The sequence below is a fragment of the Vanellus vanellus genome (genome assembly GCF_965231255.1).
Source record: "Vanellus vanellus genome assembly, contig: HAP1_SCAFFOLD_125, whole genome shotgun sequence".
Lineage (NCBI taxonomy): Eukaryota > Metazoa > Chordata > Aves > Charadriiformes > Charadriidae > Vanellus > Vanellus vanellus.
Genome location: NW_028127759.1, coordinates 292,090 through 313,035, shown reverse-complemented (window position 1 = coordinate 313,035; position 20,946 = coordinate 292,090). Strand labels below are relative to the sequence as shown.

The window sequence follows — 20,946 nt, the reverse complement described above, 5'->3', positions numbered from 1 at the left end:
GTGGATCCTAGCCCAGCTCCCAGTGCAGACTACTCTGTGTACCAGTACAAAATGGATCGCTTTAACACTGCCCTGTACAGACTGGGCCTCATCTCAGTACAGACTGGATCCCCCAGTTTCCTCCCAGTACAGTCTGGGCCCTCTCCACGTAGAAACGGGATCCTCTGAGCCAATCCCAGCAGAGTCTGGGCCTCGTCTCAGTACAAACAGACTGGGCCCTGTCCCAGTACAAACTTTATGCCTTTAGACCCTCCCAGGGTACACTGGGCCACCCTCCCAGTCCACACTGGAGCCCCTGGCCCCTTCCCACTACAGTCCGGGCTCTGTCACAGTACAAACTGGATTGCTTTAACCCCTGCCAGAACAAACTTGGCCCCTCCTACTACAAACTAGTCCTCTTTAACCCCTCCAAGTACAGGCTGAGCACACTCCCAGTATAAACTGCATCCTCTCATCCCCTCCCAGTACGACTGGGCACTGTGCCATTTCAAACTGGATTTCATTAAACCCTTCCAGTACAGACTTGGTCCCCTCCCAGTAAAAACGAGCTCTGTTTCGAATCATGGAATGGTTTGGGTTGGAAGGGACCATTAAAGGTCATCTAGTGCAACCCCCCTGCCATGAGCAGGGACACCTTCAACTGGATGAGCTGTCTCCAAGCCTCGGCCAACCTGGCCTGGAATGTTTCCAGGGATGGGGCATCTCCTGTCGCTCTGGGCAACCTGGGCCGGTGTCTCACCATCCTCATTGTTAAAAGGTTCTTTATATCGAGTGTAAATTTCCCCCCTTTTAGTTTAAAGCCCTCACCCTTTGTCCTATCGCAACAGGCCCTGTTAAAAACTCTGTCCCCAGCTCTCCTGTAGGCCCCCTTTAGGTACTGGAAGGCCACAATAAGGTCTCCCTAGAGCCTTCTCTTCTCCAGGCTGAACAACCCCAACTCTCTCAGCCTTTCCTCACATCAGAGGTGCTCCAGCCCTCGGAGCATCTTTGTGGCCTCCTCTGGACCCACTCCAATAGGTCCATGTCTCTCCTGTGCTGAGGGCTCCAGAGCTGGAGCAGCACTCCAGGTGGGGTTTCACCAAAGCAGAGCAGAGGGGCAGAATGCCTTCCCTCAATCTCCTGGTGATGCTTCTTTTGGCTTTCTGGGCTGCGAGCACACATTGCCAGCTCATGTCCAGCTTTTCATCCCGCAGTATACCCAAGTCCTTCTCGGCAGGGCTGCTCTCCATCCTGTCATCCCCCAGGCTGTATTGATATCAGGGATTTCCCCGACCCAGGTGCAGGACCCTTCACTTGGCCTTGTTGAACCTCATGCTGTTCATACGGGCCCACTTCTTGAGCCTTTCCCAGTCCCTCTGGATGACATCCTGTTCCCTGGGAGTGTCAATCGCAATACTCAGCGTGGTGTCATCAGCACCAATCTCCATCTGGACATGAGGCCGTTGACCACTACTGGATGGGACCATCCAACCAGTTCCTCATCCACCGAACAGTCCACCCTTCAAATCCACGTCTCTCCAGTTTCACAGAATCACAGAGTGGTCAGGGTTGGAAGGGACTTCTGGAGATCATCTAGTCCAAGCCCCCTCCCAGAGCAGTATCACCTACAGCAGGTTGCACAGGATAGCATCCAGGCGAGTTTGGAATGTCTCCAGAGTGGGAGATTCCCCCACCTCTCTGGGCAGCCTGTGCCAGTGCTCTGCCACCCTCAAAGGAAAGAACTTCCTCCTCATGTTAAGATGGAACTTCCTACATTCAAGTTTGTGCCTGTTCCCTATAGTCCTATCACTGGGCACCACTGACAAAAGACTGTTCCCATCCCCCTCGCACCCTCCCTTTAAGTATTTATAAGCATAGATAGGATCCCCCCTCAGTCTCCTTTTCTCCAGACTAAAAAGCCCCAAGTCCCTCTGCCTTTCCTCATAAGAGAGATGTTCCAATCCCCTCATCATCTTCGTAGCCCTTTTCTGGACCCTCTCCAGCAGTTCCCTGTCCTTCTTGAAGTGGGGAGCCCAGATCTGGACACAGTACTCCAGATGAGGCCTCACCAGGGCAGAGTAGAGGGGGAGGATGACCTCCCTCGACCTGCTGGCCACACTCTGCTTGATGCACCCCAGGATGCCATTGGCCTTCTCGGCCACCAAGACACATTGCTGGCTCATGGGCATCCTGTTGTCCACTGGGACACGCTGCTGCATGTTCCCCCAAAATCTTCCTTTCTTCCAGCTGGACAAGCCCAGCTTTTTCAGCTTCTTCTCACAGCACAAGTGCTCCAACCCTGACCACCTTGGTGGCCCTCCACTGAACAGGCTCCAGTTTACCAGTGTCTCTCAGGCATTGCAGGGGGTCAGAACCTGGGGGAGTATTCTGGATCTGTTCTCAAATGTGCTGAGCCCAGGGCGGTAATCACTCCCACTGGCTGTGCTCCTGTTCCTACCACCCAGGATGCTTTTGGCCTTTGCTGATGGCTTCATGTTTTGCCTAATGAAACCGAAGGATAACCGGAGCCTTTCCTGCAGTCCTGATACCAACCTAGGCAGTCCCTGCCCTCTGTCACTTCAGGCCCTTAGTCAAGCTCAGCGAAAGAACTTTAGAACTGTCCTTGTTGGATAACATGATGTTACTGTTGGCCTGTCCTTCAAGCCTGTCTAGGTCCCTTGGGATGGCAACCCTGCCCTCTAATATAGTGTCTGCTCTCCTCATTGAGGTGTCAGCTACAAATGTTATGAAAAAAGCATTTTCTCATCTCCTTTGGGTAATTAAAAGCCCTTGAAACATGGTGGAACCCAACTAGATACATCTCTCTGGGCAGAACACTATGCGTTCACCATGTTCTTCCAAGCCCGAGTACTGATCTCAGTTATAAGCCATCTACTTATCCACCCAATCAGACCATAATGTCCTAACTGGACACAAGAATACTGTGGGGAATGAGGCTGATAGCATAGTGTTCGGCGCACAGTCTAGTTGGAGGCCTGTAAGTAGCAGTGCTCCCCAGGAGTCAGTACTGGCCAGTCTTGTTCAACATGTTAATCAACGTCCTGGATGAGGGCACAGAGTGTACCCTCAGCAAGTTTGCTGACATCTGTTGGAAGGGTAACACAGCAGGGCATAGGCAGTCCAGGAGGTTCTTGGATTGTATTGACAACGTCTTTCTCCCAGTGGTAGAGGAGCCAACGAGGAGAGGAGCTCTGCTGGACCTTGTCCCTACCAACAAAGAGGGGCTGGTAGGCAGTGTCAAGCTCAAGGGCAGCCTGGGCTGCCATGACCATGAAATGGTCAAGTCTGAGATTGTCAAGGCAGCGAGGAAGGTGCGCAGCAAGCTGACCACCCTGGGCTTTAGCAGAGCTGACTGTGGCTTCGTGAAGAATCTGCTTGGTATAGTGCCATGGGATGAAGCGCTGGAGGGAAGAAGGGCCCAAGTAAGCCAGTTAATATTCAAGGCTCACCTTCTCCAAGCTCAAGAGTCATGCATCCCTACAAAGAAGAAGGCAGGCAGAAAAGCCAGGAGGCCTGCATGGATGAACAAGGAGCTCCTGGACATGCTCACGAGTGAAAAGGAGGCCTATAGGGGGTGGAAACAGGGGCGGGAAGCCTGGGAGGAATACAGAGAAATTGTTCAAGCAGCCCCGGATCAGTTTAGGCAAGCTAAAGCCCAGATAGAACTAAATCTGGCCAGGGGCATCAAGACAAACAGAAATCCTTCTTTAAGTATGTCAGCGAGAAAAGAAAGACTAGGGAAGATGTGGGCCCTCTCCGGAAGGAAATGCAAGAACTGGTCACCCGGGACAGAGACAAAGCTGAGGTCCTCAGTGACTTTTTTGCCTCAGTCTTCACTGGCAAAGACCGCAGCCACACTGCCCATAATGCAGAGGGCAAAGGCAAGGAGCTGGAACACTGTAGGTGAAGATCATGTATAAACCACCTGAGGAACCTGAAGGTGCACAAGTCCATGGGACCTGATGAGACACATCCACGGGTCCTGAGGGAACTGGCAGACGAAGTTGCTAAGCCACTGTCCCTCATATTTGAGAAGTCGTGGCAGTCTGGTGAGCTTCCTGCTGACTGGCCAAGGGGAAACATAAGCCCTGTTTTCAAAAAGGGAAATAAGGAAGACCTGGGGGACTACAGGCCAGTCAGTCTCACCCCTGTGCCTGGCCCGATCATGGAGCGGATCCTCCTGGAAACTCTGCTGAGGCACATAGAAAATAAGGAGGTGATAGGTAGCATCCAGCATGGCTTCACCAAGGGCAAGTCATGCCTGACAAAATTTGGTGCCCTTCTATGAACAGGTAACATAGTCTATGTTACATGTCTATGTCCTTAGGCATGCCAGCCTTTCCTACCAGGGTAGTGTCTGCAAATCCCATGAAAAAGAACACTTGCATCTTCTCCAGGTCCTTAAAAACATGTTAAACAGGGCAGGTGGCAGGACAGACCCTTGCAGGAGCTTTCAAGCTAGATGCCTCAAGGCAGAGTACCACGCATTGACCACAGACCTCTGAGCCCAATCAGCCGTCTGGTTAGTTACCCATCTCCTTATGCACCCATGCAAGCCATGACATCCTAATTCGGGCACAAGCATATTGTGGGGGAAGATGCTGAAAACTTTGCTGACTTCTAGATTAAAAGACCAGCACTGCTCTCCCTGCGCTGAGCAATCCTGTTCTTCCATCACAGAAAGCAGAGAACGGTGGGGCACAAGCTGCCCTGGGTAAATCCAGGGTTTCAGACACCCACAAATGGGTTCTGAGCGGACACACTCTGGGGCACAACTTCCCCTGCTTATCCGTGGGCCATTTTTTTAAAAGAGCATGCAATATTTGGATGCTGCCAGTCATCAGGGAGTTCCCTCCCTCAACCTCCATGGCCTTTCAATGATTACGGAGTGTCATTGAACACGCTGGCACATTGGCTTACCCTGTCATCTCCCTCAGCTGCCACCCCTCCTGTCCCATAGACTGGTAAGGATTGTCTTAGTTAAGGTGACTTGGGAACAATCCACTGCTGGTGGCGTTCCTCCAGATTCCTGCCCCGAGTCTCAGAGCTCTGGGAGACCTTGCTGGGGCAGAGTGAGGCAAAGAGGATGTAGAGAATCTCCGATATAGCTCCACCGCTCTCTGAAACTCAGCAGTGGCCACACAGTGGCTTTGTTTCTCCTTGAACTCTTCCTGAAGGAGTAAACACTCATTCTGGTGCCCTTGAATTGCCTTTCAGGGTTAGATTGAATTATGATCTGGACTATAGCAGAGCTTGGAGGAGGCTGTCCTTGAAGACCAGCTGGACTGAGCTCTGCCACCATGTCACAGCTCTGTCTGCCACAGGAACGGCTCCAGCTCGTCCTGTCTGTGCCCCTGGCTGAGATCATTGCTGCATGTTTGGGCTGAAGCCCCCCAGCTGTGGCACCAGGCAAGCAGTGACTTGCCATAAGGACTCCTGGTACCAAGAGTCCAAGACCCCGTGTGTGCTACTGATGGGACAAGAAGAGGGTGTACTCATGGCCAGCTCTTCTTCTGCTGGGAGAAATAACACTGCTGGAAGTAAGTGCCTCTGCGCAGCTGAGGGAGGGAACATGAGAGATTGCATCAGCTTTTTTCACAGGCGGTTCCCCTGGAGCCCCAGGGACACCTCCAGGGAGCCCAGAGGGGACAGAGAGAGTGCCACCGTGGGCTGGTCCTCTGCTGCTGAGCTGGGCCGGGCTGCTGGGCCAGAGGGAGCTCCTGGCAAGCGGGCAGCGCTGCAGAGAGACAGCTCTGCCCAGGAGCAGCTCCTCTGCACGGCACAGCAGGGCTGAGGGCACTGCCTGCAGGCAGCGAGGGCAGAGCAGGGAGGCAGAGAGAGGTTGAAGGCAGTCTGGAGAGGGAGGATGCTGAGGGCTCACTGTGGGGGAGAAATCTTCATAGCCCTTGACATGGTAAGTCTCTGGGTTAGGGCAATTGCAGCTGCAGTTCCTGGAAAGATGTCCAAAAGCTGCTCCTCCCATGGTCTATGGGATCTTTCAGGAGGACTCCGACACTTCCTCTAGTGTAGAGGTGAAGTACGTGCTCCAGAGCAGGGATGCCCTGCTGTGCCTCCAGAGTGACAGGGCACAATGGCTGCTTTCTCCTTAGGACCACTGCCATGTGTGATGGTGGGTGTGCAGGCAGGGGTGGGCAGGGCTGTCCTTGCCAGCAGGGTCCCTGCACTCCAGGGGCTGTGTGCCGGGGCAGGGACTCTGCCGCCTGCCAGGGTCAGCTCTCCGCCTGCCCAGGGAGCTCCCACGGAGGTGCTGTGGGGAGAAGGTCTGTGTGGAAGGATCAACTCCTTGCATGGCAGGGTCCTGGTGTTGCTGAGAGAGAACTGCGTGGGTCAGGGCTGCTCACAGCTGAAGGGCAGTGGCAGAGGAAACTTTTCAAGAAGAACCTCAAGACAGGGGCTACCTGAAAGCGAAGGAGTTTGTGCTTTCAGTCTTCTGCTTTTTTTTTTTTTTTTTTTTGTGTGGGGAGTGAGACGTGGAGATTTGTCTCCCCGTTCTTCAGAAGGCACAGAGCCTCCAAATCTTTTTCACTTAGAGGTGAATAAATCAGGGAGTAAGAAAAATCCATATGCTACAGCTTACAGAGAGCACCCAGCATCACCTTTCCAGCCTTATCAGCGTTGGTCAGATGTTCCTGTCAGAGCCTGCACCCACAGAAATGCTCCTGGGCAGTGTTCTGCTGCCAGGAGGTGTCTGCGGGACAGAGCTGAGCACACAGCATCTGTGATGGGTTCTGTGTGCACTGCCGGCGAGGAGACGCGCTGCCAGAGAAAGAGCTCCCAGCAGGGACAGCTCCAGGCTGCAGAGCCCTGGGCAGGGAAAGAGAGGGAGCAGCTCCCATGTGCCTTGGGAGGGTGATTCGGGCACCTCCTGCCATCTCCTGTAATGAGGGCGCCTTCTACTGGTCTCCTCTCTCGCCCAGCAGAGCTTCTGACATCAAGGCTGTGGGGTTTCTGGCTGAGGTGCCTCCTCAGCAGCCACACACCAAGGAGGAGAAACTCCTTAGTTCTATGGGTCTCTGTCTTCTCTCAGCAGGAACATTTCTCCACCTTCCCCTCCTGTCCATGCTGCTCTTGTTCTTACATCCATACTCTCTAGTAAGAGGGGGTTCAGGTGTGGCTCACACGCCAACACTGCCATGCAGCTGTGTCCGTGGGACCAAAGTCCTTCAAACCAGCCAAACCTGTGGGGCTGTGGAAAATGCAGTGTGGAGCTGGGGGGTGAGCTGGCTCTGCTGAGATCACTGCACTTTGAGCACTTGTGGGAGTTTCCCTGGCATTCTCCTGCTGGAAAATGCTGACCAGCTTGTCTTCATGACACAGGGATTACTGATGAGGCAAACGGTGACTTTCAGAAGCTGCCCCACCTTTCCCAGATGCCCACTGCTGTCAAGCAGGGGTGACTGCTCGGGAGCCCATGGGCAGAAGCCTCCTTCTCGTGTCATGTTTGGCCAGCACAAAGCAGAGCTCAGAACTTGGGGAAGTCCAAAGGTGCTGAAAGGAAGGAGGAAAGCAATGTGTGTTTGGGAAGGACAGAGGAGAATGGGACACAGGAATGTGAAGAGATGTGCTCAGAGCAGTCCTAACCTGTGAGTGTGTTTTCCTCCTTTGGCAGAACCTCATGAACAAAGGGATCAGATGTCCAACAGCAGCTCCATCACCCACTTCCTCCTCCTGGCATTCGCAGACACACGGGAGCCGCAGCTCTTGACCTTCGGGCTCTTCCTGGGCATCTACCTGGCTGCCCTCCTGGGAAACGGCCTCATCATCACCGCCATCGCCTGTGACAACCGCCTGCACACCCCCATGTACTTCTTCCTCCTCAGCCTCTCTGTTCTGGACCTGGGCTGCATCTCCACCACTCTCCCCAAAGCCATGGCCAATTCTCTGTGGGACACCAGGGCCATCTCCTATGCAGGATGTGCTGTCCAGCTCTTTTTCTTTGTCTTTTTCATTTCAGCAGAGTTTTCTCTTCTCACCATCATGGCCTATGACCGCTACATTGCCATCTGCCATCCCCTGCACTACAGGACCCTCCTGGGCAGCAGAGCTTGTGTCCGCATGGCAGCAGCTGCCTGGGCCAGTGGGTTTCTCTATGCTCTCCTTCACACGGCCAATACATTTTCACTCCCCCTCTGCCAGGGCAATGTTATGAACCAATTCTTCTGTGAAATCCCCCACATCCTCAGGCTCTCCTGCTCAGATGCTTACCTCAGGGAAGTTGGGCTTCTTGTTGTTAGCACCTGTTTAGCCTTTGGGTGTTTTGTTTTCATTGTGGTGTCCTATGTGCAGATCTTGAGGGCAGTGCTGAGGATCCCCTCTGAGCAGGGAAGGCACAAAGCCTTTTCCACGTGCCTCCCTCACCTGGCCGTGGTCTCCCTCTTTCTCATCACTGCCATGTTTGCCTATCTGAAGCCCTCCTCTGTCTCCTCCCCATCCCTGAACCTGTTGGTGTCATTTCTGTACTCAGTGGTGCCTCCAGCTATGAACCCCCTCATCTACAGCATGAGGAACCAGGAACTCAAGTATGCTCTAAGAAAATGGATGACTGGTTTCTTTTCAGAAGCAGCAATGAACTGCACATTTTCTTCTACATATCACTCATCATGTAACTCATTACAGGCCCAGACTTTCTTTGCTAGGTTTTTTTCCTTTCATTTCTTTGGGTTTTAGCTTTTCTGGGCTATACTAATGCTGTCAACAAAAGAACAGAGTCATCCTTTATCTTATTTCTATGTCAGGATCTGCCTGTCTTGTTTGATCCAGAGACTTTGTATAAATAAGGAGCTCCTCTCTCTGTGTGTTTAAACAAAATAAAGGACTCTGCACTGAGTTTTGTGTCTGAGATCACTTCTCTGAGACCTTCTCTGGAGCTGCAGGGGCCTCATCTGTGTGCTGAGGTGGAGGGGGCAGGAGCCATCTGAGCTGGGTCTGCCTCCCAGCCTGACCAGCATGGCCCTGGGCACCACAGCCCCTGGCTCTGCAGAGCCGCACCACCAGCTCGGGGGCTGTGGAACGCCTGGGGAGGGGGTGCAGGAGTGGCTGGCCAGGCCAGCACGGATGAGCTCTCTCGGGAAGAGGCTCTGAGGGGAGATGGGCTGTGGTGGGAGAAGAGCAGGGCACCGCGTGTGTGCAGGGCAACCATGGCAAGAGGAACTCTTTGCTGCGGTGGGGCAGCTCGGGGCAGGCTGCCCTGTCCCTGGGGCCAAAGGACCTTCCTGAGGGTGCCCTGGGCCAATTCTCTCATGCCATCCTGGGAGGACGTTTGGCAGGTGGGGCTGCAAGCTGCCTGGGGTGGATATCTCCTCAGCATGCCGGCTGGGTGGATATTCTCACTGGCCTCCATGTCCTGCTGTGGGACCATTCCCAATGGGGTTGTCTCTGCTGGTCTGTGCTGGGGAGAGGGCAGGAGGTGGCCAGATTCAGGGAGGGTCTGGGCTGGCGGGGCTGGCAAGTGCCTCAGAGAGGAAAACCCCAGGGAAGAGCTGAAGTGTGGGAGTGTGCAGGGTGGGGACACACAGCAGTGTCCTGGAGCATCTGGGCTCCTGCGTGAGACATGAGGGACCAGCAGAGCAGGGTCTGGGCTGTGCCTGTGCCAACTGGACGCCCCGGGGAAGTTGCCCCAGGGCCACCATCATGGGCCAGCCAAGAACAACCTCCATTTCCAGCACTGGACTCTCATCCCACCTCAGAGAGGTTCTTTATCCCTCCACAGAGGGACACCAAAGACAAGGTCCATCTTTGCATTGTACAGATGAGACTTAAGCATGCACATCATGTGCGTGTGGGGAGATGGACACGTGTGAGCACAAATGCCATCAGCTATTCCTGGGGCTGCCATGAAGGCGTGTGGGACAGACGAGGTCCCTTCACTTGGAGTGTAACATCCCCTGGGGAAACACCTGGATGCAGCACTGGGATGTGCTTCCTTGAACCGAGGTCCCCGTGTCCATTCCTCATGAGGAGTGCAGAGCAGGGCGACACACTGCAGGGGCTGTGGTGCCTCCCAGCCTCTAGGGTTGACTGCAGGAGGTCAGAGAGACACTGTGACCTCTGCAGTGCATTGCTTCTGCACGGGCAAGGGAAGGACTCGTGTCTCTGATCACCCGTGTGTGTATGAGAAGTGCCCGAGACCAGCTGAGGTGTGGGCACCCGACAGAGCTCTGAAACTTTTGTGTGTGACCGCACGAACAAATCCCCACCGTCCCAGGGACAGTCATCTCAGCTGCCGTGGACAGGCTCATTGCAAGTGCTCCTCTCTGCTCCATCACCCTGTCCTGTGACTCTGGATTGTGCCCTCAAAAGTGCCAGAGCAACCAGACAGGTTCCGGGGTCCTTGGAAAAAGCAGATGTCAAACCCATCTTCAAGAAGGGCAGGGGTGAGGATTGGGAGAATTACAAGGTGGTGTGCCTTCCTCAGTCCCTTAGAAGGTGGTGGGGTATGTCCTCCCGCAGCCATCTCCAGGCACTTGGAAGGAGAAGAAAGGCATTGCTGGACCAGGATGGTTAGGGGAAACAAGGGCATGTTGTGTACCTGGCCTTGTGCATGGCCTTTGACATCATCTCCCACAGTCTCCTTATGGCCAGATTGATGCTCTCTGGACTGAAGCAGTGGATGGTCTGGTGGGAGGGAAGTTGGCTAGATGATCAGGCACAAAAGTCAACAGCAGTACAAAGTCCTGCCTGAAGCCAGTCATAACAAGAATCCCTCAGTGATTAGCATTTGGGCCAACGTTGTTGAATGTCCTTATAATCCCCCTGTACGGTGGAGCCCCATCCAGGAAGAGGACGTGGATGTGGGCTGGCATGTCCCTTCTGCCTGAGTACCTGATGGGACAGCAGCAGGCAGATGGCTTGTTTGTGTCTTTCCAAGAAGCTGAAAGGCCAGCAGTAGTCACATGGTTTAGAAGATCATGGTGAGGTTACTTCTGTCTGGTCAAGTGAAAGGCCACAAGAAGGCTGATGAGTGAGGTCACCTGCCTGGAGGGTGCTTCCTCAGATTTTTGAGCTTTCCTTGGAAGTGGGACAAAGCAGGAGAGAGCAAAACTGCTACAAAGTGCAGCTGGGAAAGTGGAGACTGGACATAAGGAAGAAGCAATTTCCCTGGAAAGGTAGAGCTGTGATGCAAGAGGTCACCCAGAGAGAGCTGGTGTCCCGGTTTGAGGTATAACAGGGACCATTTTCTTCAGTAACTTTGCTTCTTAGCCGGGTCTCTTCTAACTGCTGAAATTAACAGCGTATTGTGCAGACACTGTTTGCTCTCATAGTGATCAGACCTTTATAGTTGATGCCCAGGCATGGTGTGCAGAGAGGATCTTGCTTATACTTATTGCTATAACAACCAAGGCCAACCAACGTTGTTATTTGCCCCGTTGGAGGGTCAGAAGTGGAAAAGCGCGGTGGGGTCCAACCAAATATACCAATACCAATACAAAATATACCAGGATTATACTCAGCCAACTATAACCGTAGGAAGCTGTGCACTCCCAGCAGTGGACAGCAAATGTGGGACACTGTGGGCGCTGCGGCTTCAGGAGGAAGGGAAGGGCTCAGGGCTCTGGCACCAGGGCATGAAGTTCTCAGGATGGCAGCCATCAAGGGAGAGAGGGCACTTCACAACAAACTTTATATTGAATGTGACAATGCTCGTGGTATGAAATAATCCTGTTGGCAGCTTGGGTCAAGTGCTCGGGACTCGCTCCTCCTCATCCCTGCACCCGGCAAGCTCGAAAACATTGAGACCTTGAAACCCCCACACCATAGTTGGCTATAAAGTATATATATTGACAAATTCAGAACCCAGAGCCTTCTAAAAGTGCAGTCTTCCCAAGTATTAAAAGAGAATTTAGTCCTGTGTCACTCAAACCAGGAGAACGGATCACAAGGTTGACCTCTTTGCTTAATCCAAGGAGAAAGAGGCCTATTTGAGGTGAGCCTCTTCGTGGCACCAGCTTTGAGAGCAGAGCTGAGATTTCAGGCAGTGCACTTGGGAAATCACGTTGTATTACAGACCAACGAAGAGAACTTCAGCTCTTCCACAGTGTTAGATGTACATATATATGGGCTCCAGGTGAGACAGCGTGGGTTCATTCCTTGCTAGAAGTACGCTGAATCTAAACAATTGTGGGGGATCATCATAACCACCGATTATCACAAAAGATTATTCATGGCAAAAATAAAAATGCTGATAATGATAATGAAAATGATGCCAATAATGGCAAGGTAGATAAGGGAAAGGATAAGCCACACAAACAACAAACAGGTCTGGAATGGGATAACCCAGGATTCATTCCTGGACTGTGGGTGAAATGTTACCACTCTTGACAAACATCCGTGAAATCACTTTCCTACTGCCCTGCTTCAGCTTCTCATTCCTCATGCTGTAGAAAAGGGGGTCACAGCTGGAGGTACCACAGAGTACAGGACTGCCACCACCAAATCAAGGGATGGGGAGGGCCTTCTGGTCAGCAAAGTGCTGACAGAGAGAGCATGACCAGGTGGTGCAGGCACCTGTACAAGGCTTTGTGCCGTCCCTGCTCAGAGGGGATCCTCAGCACATCCCTCAAGATCTGCATACAGAAGAAAAGAATGAATATAAAACACCCAAAGGCCATACAGAGGCCATCCACAAGTACCAAAACTTCCCTGAGGCAGGAGTCTGAGCAGGAGAGCTTGAATGTCTGGGGGATGCTCTTACTGCTCCAGGGACAGGGCAGCCTTCCCCAGGCTGGTACAGCCAGAAAGGTGTTTTCACTTCCCATTCCTTCCTGCTGTGTTAAGAAGGGTTCTTAGGCAAAGAAGTTGATGCAAGGTAATTATTATATTTTTTTTATTAAATGCAATGAGACACTGGATCCCCATTTACAGATGTCTCTGGGTCAAACAAGAAGTGTGGATACGTAAGTAGGAAGGGATGAATAATGACATTTCTTTGAAGACAAAATCATCACAAGTGGAAAAAAAATATAAAGAAACAGTCTTTTTTGGTCATGAAATACAGTGGGACTCCTTTGCAGAAGCACGTAGGTAATCTGTGGCTACCAAAAAATTTCTAATCAGTTTCCTCGGGTCATCCTTGAGCTCCTGGTTCCTCACACTGTTGATGAGGGGCTTCAGTGTTGGAGGTACCACCAAATGACAACCAGCCATCACCAGAGGCAGGGCTGGGAAGGAGATTGAGGGGGACTTCAAGCAAAGATGGCAGTGCTGACAGACAAACAGCCAGGTGAGGGAGGCATGTGGAGAAGGCTTTGTGTCGCCCTTGCTCAGAGGGCATCCTCAGCACCACCCTCAAGATCTGCACATAAGAAAGCACGAAGAAAAAAAAAACCCACTGAAAATAGAAAGGCACTAAAAGTAATAAGCCCAACTTCCCTGAGGTAGTCTGAATGAGAGCAGGAGAGCTTGAGGATGTGGGGGATTTCACAGAAGAACTGGTGCAGGGCATTGCCCTGGCAGAGGGGGAGTGAAAATGTATTGGCCGTGTGCAGCATAGCATTGAGGAACCCACTGCCCCAGACAGCTGCTGCCATGCGGACACAAGCTCTGCTGCCCAGGAGGGTCCCGTAGTGCAGGGGATGGCAGATGGCAATGTAGCGGTCATAGGCCATGACGGTGAGGAGAAAATACTCAGCTGAAATGAAGAAACTGAAAAGTAAGGTTTGAGCAGCACATCCTGTGTAGGAGATGACCCTGGTGTTCCAGAGGGAATTGGCCATGGCTTTGGGGAAAGTGGTGGAGATGGAGCCCAGGTCAAGAAGAGAGAGGTTGAGGAGGAAGAAGTACATGGGTTGTGGAGGCGGTGGTTGCAGTCGATGGCGGTGATGATGAGGCCGTTTCCCAGGAGGGCAGCCAGGTAGCTGCCCAGGAAGAGCCAGAAGTACAAGAGCTGCAGTTTCTGTGTGTTCAGGAATGTCAAGAAGATGGAATCTGTCATGGAATTTCCATTGCACATTTGGTCCATCAGGACATGGAAGCCTCTTCATAGAGTTAAACGCATCAATACATTTGGACAGACTTCTCATTTCTCTCTATTCCCTTTGTCATGGGGCTGCTGGATATCACAGATATGCCACGGGTGAGCTGTGCACTTCTGGAGCCCAGCTGGATTCAGCCCAGTAGGAACTCACTGGGAAAGAGTGGAATGTCCTAAAGATGGGATATCCTGAAGGGCGAATTAGCTCATTTGTATCACCCTGACCCTGCAGATTAGGAGGGCGCTTGGACATTTTACTCCCATGGAAACATCCACATGGCAGCAACCACAGGTATTGTTCATGGCTGAACCCAACCCCACCCCATAAACTCCGGTGATACCAACAAGGGGAGCAGAGGAAGAAGGGGAAATGTGGAGAAATGTCATGAGTGTTTCTGTGAGGAGGCAAGAGAGGGACAGAGAGTTGGGCTCTGCTGGGTGGAAGAGGAGACCAGGGCGTTCCTTCAGAGTGGGTGTCTGCACTGCAGGGGATGGCAGGGAGGGTGCCCAAGTCCCCTCTCCCAAGGTCTTTGTGGGAGCAGGTCCCTCCGACTCCCTGCCCACGTCTGGGCTGCCTGGAGCTGTCCCTGCCGGGAGCTGTTTCTCTGTCCCAACATCTCCTCCCTGCCAGTGCTCACTGACCTCATCCCTCCCGCTATGTGCTCAGCTCTGCCCTGCAGATCCCTCCTGGCAGCAGGGCACTGCCCAGGGACATCTCTGCATGCCAAGGGGATAAGAAGAGGCTCAGACAAATGCTAACGAGAACTGGGGTCTCCGTGGCTGCTCCAGAGTGGAGGAAAAAAATCTCCATCTCCCACTGTCAGATGTCACAGGGATGTCACAGTCAGGGGTGAGAAGGTAGAGTTGAGGCTCCTGAAAGAAGGGAACAAGGCCAAGAGCAGGACTTCAGGAGAGCAGGCTTTGGCCTTCTGAGGGACCTGATCAGAAGAATCCCATGGGATAGGGCCCTGCGGAGAAGAGGGGGACAGAGAGCTCTTTGCTAGTCAAGGATGGACTCTTGCAGCTCCAGAACAGTCCACCCCATCATACAGGAAGTCTGTCAAAGCTGGCAGGAGCCTGGCATGGGTGAGAAAGGAGGTCCTGACTAAACTGAAACATGAAGGGGCAGCCCAGAGAAGGTGGACGCTGACTGGCTTCTGGCATCAATGATTCTTTGACTCTGTGCTGGAGAGAGCCATTTGTGTGAGTGTGTGCTTGTCTGTGCCTGGGGGGAGCAGGGGGACGAGGGGATCCTGGGGCCAGGTTCTGGATAGATGGAAGGTGTCAGACCAGCTCTTGGAAGGATCCGTTTTTGCTGTGTGTCTATATAGGTAGATATCTTACACTAACATAATACAGCACACAAAGAGCCCACCCTTGTTTCCCTCTCTCCACTGACTGTGGTTTTGATTGCCCTAGAAACCTCTTCATGCACCACGGGTCTTCCCATGGTGATAATGCATTTGGGGAGGGGCAGGGAGGCTGGGTGAGTAGAGGGACGAGGCTGGCTCTGACAGGGGCCATGAAGCAGCTGCCCGGAGGTGACAGCAAGGACATTACAAGGAAGAAACTTATCTCTATTGACGTCATTTTTTTTAGGAAGGCAAAGCTCCCCTTGAGCCAGTGGTTGCAAGGAAGGTCAAAAGCAGAAAGAAGGCTTAGGGGGACCTCCTTGCAGCCTGTCAAAACCTAGGAGGAGGTCAAAAAAATGCAGAGATAGGCTCACCAATTTGGTGCATATTAAGAGGATGAAAGACGAGTTTTGGTTGAAAGAGGGGATGTTCAACCTGGAGATAAGGAGAAGATTTTCCGCCAGTGTCAGGGCTTGTCCTGAGCCAGGTGGCCATGAGCCCCACCTGCCCTTCTGTCTGCCATGGTTGGTCAGGTTCCTGTAACAGAGGTGCCCCCAGGATCGGAACCCAGGTGGGCCTCTTCCACCTGCCTCATCCCCTCCCCTCCCCAAGGACGGAATTCCTCTTGGGTGGGGTCTCTGATGCGCTGGATGACCTCAGCATGCCTTCTGGCCAGCATGTCTCCTGAGGGCCAACCAGGCTGCTGCTGTGGAAGTGCCCTCAGAATCATCACCATGCCAGCCATCTCCCCTTGGCCTTCCGCTCCCCTTTCCATCTGCCCCTATCTTGGCTCTGCTGGGAAGAGCGGTTTTCTGACAAACCTCTTGTCCCCAAACTGCTGGGGCCATCTGCGGGCCAGTCATGCTCCTATAACAGTAGTGGCCTCACAATCAAATCAGAACTTGTCTCACCTTTGCCTATCTCTCCCCATCCACTCCCTTGACTCCTCATCTCTGCTGGACCCCACCTTCAACATCCAAACCCCGTTACTGGCTTTTCCCTCTCCTCTGCCCCACTGGTTGCCAGAGACAGGGTGGCACATCTTACGTTTAAGCTTTGCAGTGCTCATGCATATTTATTGTGATAAAGTCAGTAAGTCACTCCAAGTGACTTACTCTGGAGTTATTCAGCCTGAGTTTGCCATACATGAAGAGTGTTCGCGCATGCTCATGTGTCCAGTAATAATAGGGCCAAGTTTCTCCTGTTCCCAATGGCCACTTCAGATGTGGGTTATCCCCACGAATCTGCTGACGAGCACTCCAGGATCCCTGGTGCCAGCCCACAAGAACCTGGGCCATCCCAGTAGACCCTATGGATCTTGTCCAAGACATACTCTTGAATTCCCAGACTGATGGGAGTGTGCTGCATTGATTGTGACTTCTGTTCATGACTATATGTTACTCTGCCGAAAGCTGAGCTGCTGTTCCAGCTTTCTGTAGCTCAGTTTCTAAAACCTTTAATTCTGTTTCTAAATCTTGTGCTTGTCCAACTTCTAAGTCCAGCTTTTTAATTTGTAACCAGGGTCTATGTCTGTTTACCCTGAGATCTTCCTATCAAACTTTGATTAAGATGATTGTCTTTATTTTGGGAAATTCCTCCTCCTTCAATTTATGGGTGTCTTTTTTTCACATTCTTTACCTCGTCATCCATTTCTCTCAGGAGATCCTGTCAATCATACATGGCACACCACAGGGTTCCAATGGCACAGGCTTCCTTTTTTACTTTACAATGACTAACGTAAACTTCACAGGCTGGAGAAGTAGGATCTGCTACTTTAAGACAGTGGGATCTCCTAGGGCATTTCCCTAGTTCAATCACCTGCTTAATGAGTTTCTAACATCCTTTTCCTCCTTAACGTATATTTTAGCTCAAGCTGCGTGGTCTGTTTTATGCTGTGCACTTCCCATACAGCCTTTACACAGGCAAACACTAACAGGAATTTTGCTGCTCCAAGCGACTCAGTAGAAAAGAGTTTTAAATGTGTTTTCTGTAAGCTCCAATTCCAGATTGACTTTCCTTCAGAGGTCCATTGGTTCTGAGCATCCAGAAAGCCACACCAAAGATGCATTGTGGGTCATTTCAGTCACCACTGTCACCCACAAACCTTCCACTTTGACTGCAGGGCTTGCCTCTCCGTTTACAGACCACGCAATGAAGTTGGGATGAGGCTGTTTGTTAGGAGAGCTTCCCAGACAAAATGCTGTTTGAGCCCAGCCAAGGGTGTGTCAGGGACAATTTCTCGAGACAGCGAACCAAATCTTAAATGAACATGAAGTTATTTGTGGCTGGAATTCTGTGTGCAGGAGCAAGGACTGCCTTCAGTCCAACAGTGCAGTTCCTTCACCCATGTCGTGGTTTGGGCCGGCCTGGCCACTGCGACAAACGACAGATGCTCTCCCTCACCTCTCTTTCCAAGGAGAGGAGGGAGAGAGAGAAAGGACTTGAAAGTTTAGATAAGTTAGTCAGTTTTGGGTTACCTGTCCTCTCTGATCCTATCCAAAGGTGCAACCCCTCTACACTACCACTTCCGACCCTCCAACGGGGCATATAACAAAGTGAGCTGCCCTTGGTTGTTATAGCAAAAAGTCTAAGCAAGAGCCTCTCTGCATACCATGCCTTGGCATAAATTATATACAATCAGGTTTTGTCACTCTGAGAGCCAACAGCTTATGGACAATATGCATTAAATTTTAGAGAGCTCAGTTAGTTCGAGGAGGCTTGGCTGCAAAGTCAAATTACTGAACAGAAAATGGGTTCTGTTTTGCCTCAAACCAGCACAGGTGGGCGGTTCTTTTGGGAGGGTATTAGGAGAATAAAAGAGAAGCACTCACGATTTCAGGGAATGGAAAGAGAAGCAAAGGATGCTGTTGGCCTTCTTTGCCCCCGGCTCCTGTTTTGCCTAATGAAACTGAAGGATCACCAGAGCCTTTCCCGCAAAGCTGCCACCCAGCCACACCGCCCCTGCCCTCTGTCATTGCTCGGGGTTAGTGCACCTCAAGGGCAGGACTTCAGAGTTCTCTTTATCGGACATCATGATATTACTTTTGGCCTATCCCTCTGGCCTGTCTATGTCCCTCTATGTTCCCTCCCTCAACCTCCACGGCCTTTCAATGATTACGGAGTGTCATTGAACACGCTGGCACATTGGCTTACCCTGTCATCTCCCTCAGCTGCCACCCCTCCTGTCCCATAGACTGGTAAGGATTGTCTTAGTTAAGGTGACTTGGGAACAATCCACTGCTGGTGGCGTTCCTCCAGATTCCTGCCCCGAGTCACAGAGCTCTGGGAGACCTTGCTGGGGCAGACTGAGGCAAAGAGGATGTAGAGAATCTCCGATATAGCTCCACCTGCTCTCTGAAACTCAGCAGTGGGTACACAGTGGCTTTGTTTCTCCTTGAACTCTTCCTGAAGGAGTAAACACTCATTCTGGTGCCCTTGAATTGCCTTTGGGGGTTAGATTGAATTGCGAACTGGACTATAGCTGAGCTTGGAGGAGGCTGTCCTTGAAGACCAGCTGGACTGAGCTCTGCCACCATGACACAGCTCTGTCTGCCACAGGAACAGCTCCAGCTCGTCCTGTCTGTGCCCCTGGCTGAGATCACTGCTGCTCGTTTGGGCTGAAGCCCCCCAGCTGTGGCACCAGGCAAGCGGTGACTTGCCATAAGGATTCCTGGTACTATAAGTCCAAGACCCCGTGTGTGCTACTGATGGGACAAGAAGACGGGGTACTCATGGCCAGCTCTTCTGCTGGGAGAAATAACACTGCTGGAAGTAAGTGTCTCTGCGCAGCTGAGGCAGGGAACATGAGAGATTGCATCAACCTTTTTCACAGGCGGTTCCCCTGGAGCCCCAGGGACACCTCCAGGGAGCCCAGAGGGGACAGAGGCAGTGCCAGCGTGGGCTGGTCCTCTGCTGCTGAGCTGGGCCCGGCTGCTGGGACGGAGGGATCTCCTGGCAAGCGGGCAGCGCTGCAGAGAGACAGCTCTGCCCAGGAGCAGGGCTGGGGGCACTGCCTGCAGGCAGAGAGGGGAGACCTGCGAGGCAGAGAGAGCTTAAAGGCATTCTGGAGTGGGGAGTGCTGAGAGCTCAATGGGGCAGAAATCTTCACCGCCCTCTGTGTGGTAAGTCTCAGGGTGCCGGGCAATGCAGCTCCAGTTCCTGGAGGGATCTCCTCAAGCTGGTCCATCTGAGAGCTGCTGGGCTCTGTCAGGAGGACTCTCTCAGTTTCAGTGCTGTAGAGGAGGAGGATGTGCTCCAGAGCAGGGCTTCCCTGCTGCCCGGTGAGAGGGACAGGGCCCGAGGGCTGCCTTCTGCTGGGGATGGTGGTGGACGTGTGCGTAGGGGTGTGCAGGCAGGGGTGGCAAAGGGCTGTCCTTGCCGGCAGGGTCCCTGCACCCCGGGGCTGTGTGCCGGGGCAGGGACTCTGCCAGGGTCAGCTCTGCGCCTGCCCGGGGAGCTCCCACAGAGCTTCTGTGGGGAGAAGCAGTGGGTGGAAGGAGTGACTGCCAGCAAGGCAGATGCCTTCTGTTGCTGAGATGGACCTGTGTGGGTCAGGGCTGCTCCCGGATCCCCATCACCCCCAGGACATTTGCACAGAGTCCTTTTGAAGAAGGACATCGAGGCACCTTTCCCCTGAAAGGGAACAAGTCTGTGCTGTGGGATTTCTCCTCTCAGCTGCTGGGAAGGCAGTGGAAGGTGGGAATGGATTTCTCCTTTGTGGAGAAGGCACAGAGACCCCCGTTCTCGATAGCACTTCCCTGAACCCCTCCTGATCCCCCACACACCCAGAGATGCCCCCGGGCAGCGCTGTGCTTCCAGGAGGGGTCTGCAGGGCAGAGCTGAGCACACAGCGGGTGGGATGGGCTCTGGGGCACTGGCAGGGAGGAGACCCGGGGGCAGAGAAGCAGCTCCAGGCAGGGGCAGCTCCTGGCAGCCCAGACACAGGCAGGGACAGAGAGGGAGCTGCTGCCAGACATGCCCGGGCAGGGGGGATCCCGGCACCTCCTGCCATCCCCTGACCTTCAGACAACTTTTCCGCAGTAAGCCTCTGCTCTCCTCTCCCGCCCGCCCCACAGCCACAGGGTCCAGAGCCCGAGATGTCTTCTCAGCAGCTGCACCTCCAGTCCAGGAGAAGTGAGTGTGTCCTACAAGTGATGCACAACATAAAAGCAAGTGCCCTGCAGTGTCTTTGTCTGGAGATACTGTCACTGAGGAGAAGGCTTCACTGCACACCTGTCTGACTCCCTCTCCTTGCTTCCTTTTTTCAGAGCACAGAGGCATTTCTCCTCTTTCCCCACCCCTCTGTTGAAGTCTGCATCTCAGGAATTGGGGAGGGGTTGCGGGTCAGCTTCTCTTCTGCCTCTGACTCTGTGAGTCCTGCCCCAGAGGTGTCCTCATGGAAAGTAGGTATCGAAGCAGTATTTTAGTCGATCAGGGAGTGTGTCATTGAGTTTGTGGGGTTGGGAATGAGCTGGATCATTCCTCATTCAGCTGTGGGAGGGGCATTTCTGTGAGGAATGGCATTGGGATTTCCTCAGAGAGGTCTCTCCCAGTTTATCACTGCCTTTTCCTCCTTAGACAGGTCCCACTGCCCAGAGGCAGCAA

General features: G+C 52.9%; 1 protein-coding gene across 1 annotated transcript; it reads left to right on the top strand.

The window, feature by feature from the left end:
- Positions 1 to 7,653: 7,653 nt before the first annotated feature.
- On the top strand, positions 7,654 to 14,227 carry LOC309685028 (olfactory receptor 14C36-like; the record flags this gene model as incomplete). Its single annotated transcript, XM_082500847.1, has 2 exons — positions 7,654 to 8,623; positions 14,223 to 14,227. 2 exons carry the CDS (start codon positions 7,654 to 7,656, stop codon positions 14,225 to 14,227), a joined length of 975 nt encoding a protein of 324 aa, XP_082356973.1.
- Positions 14,228 to 20,946: the final 6,719 nt, after the last annotated feature.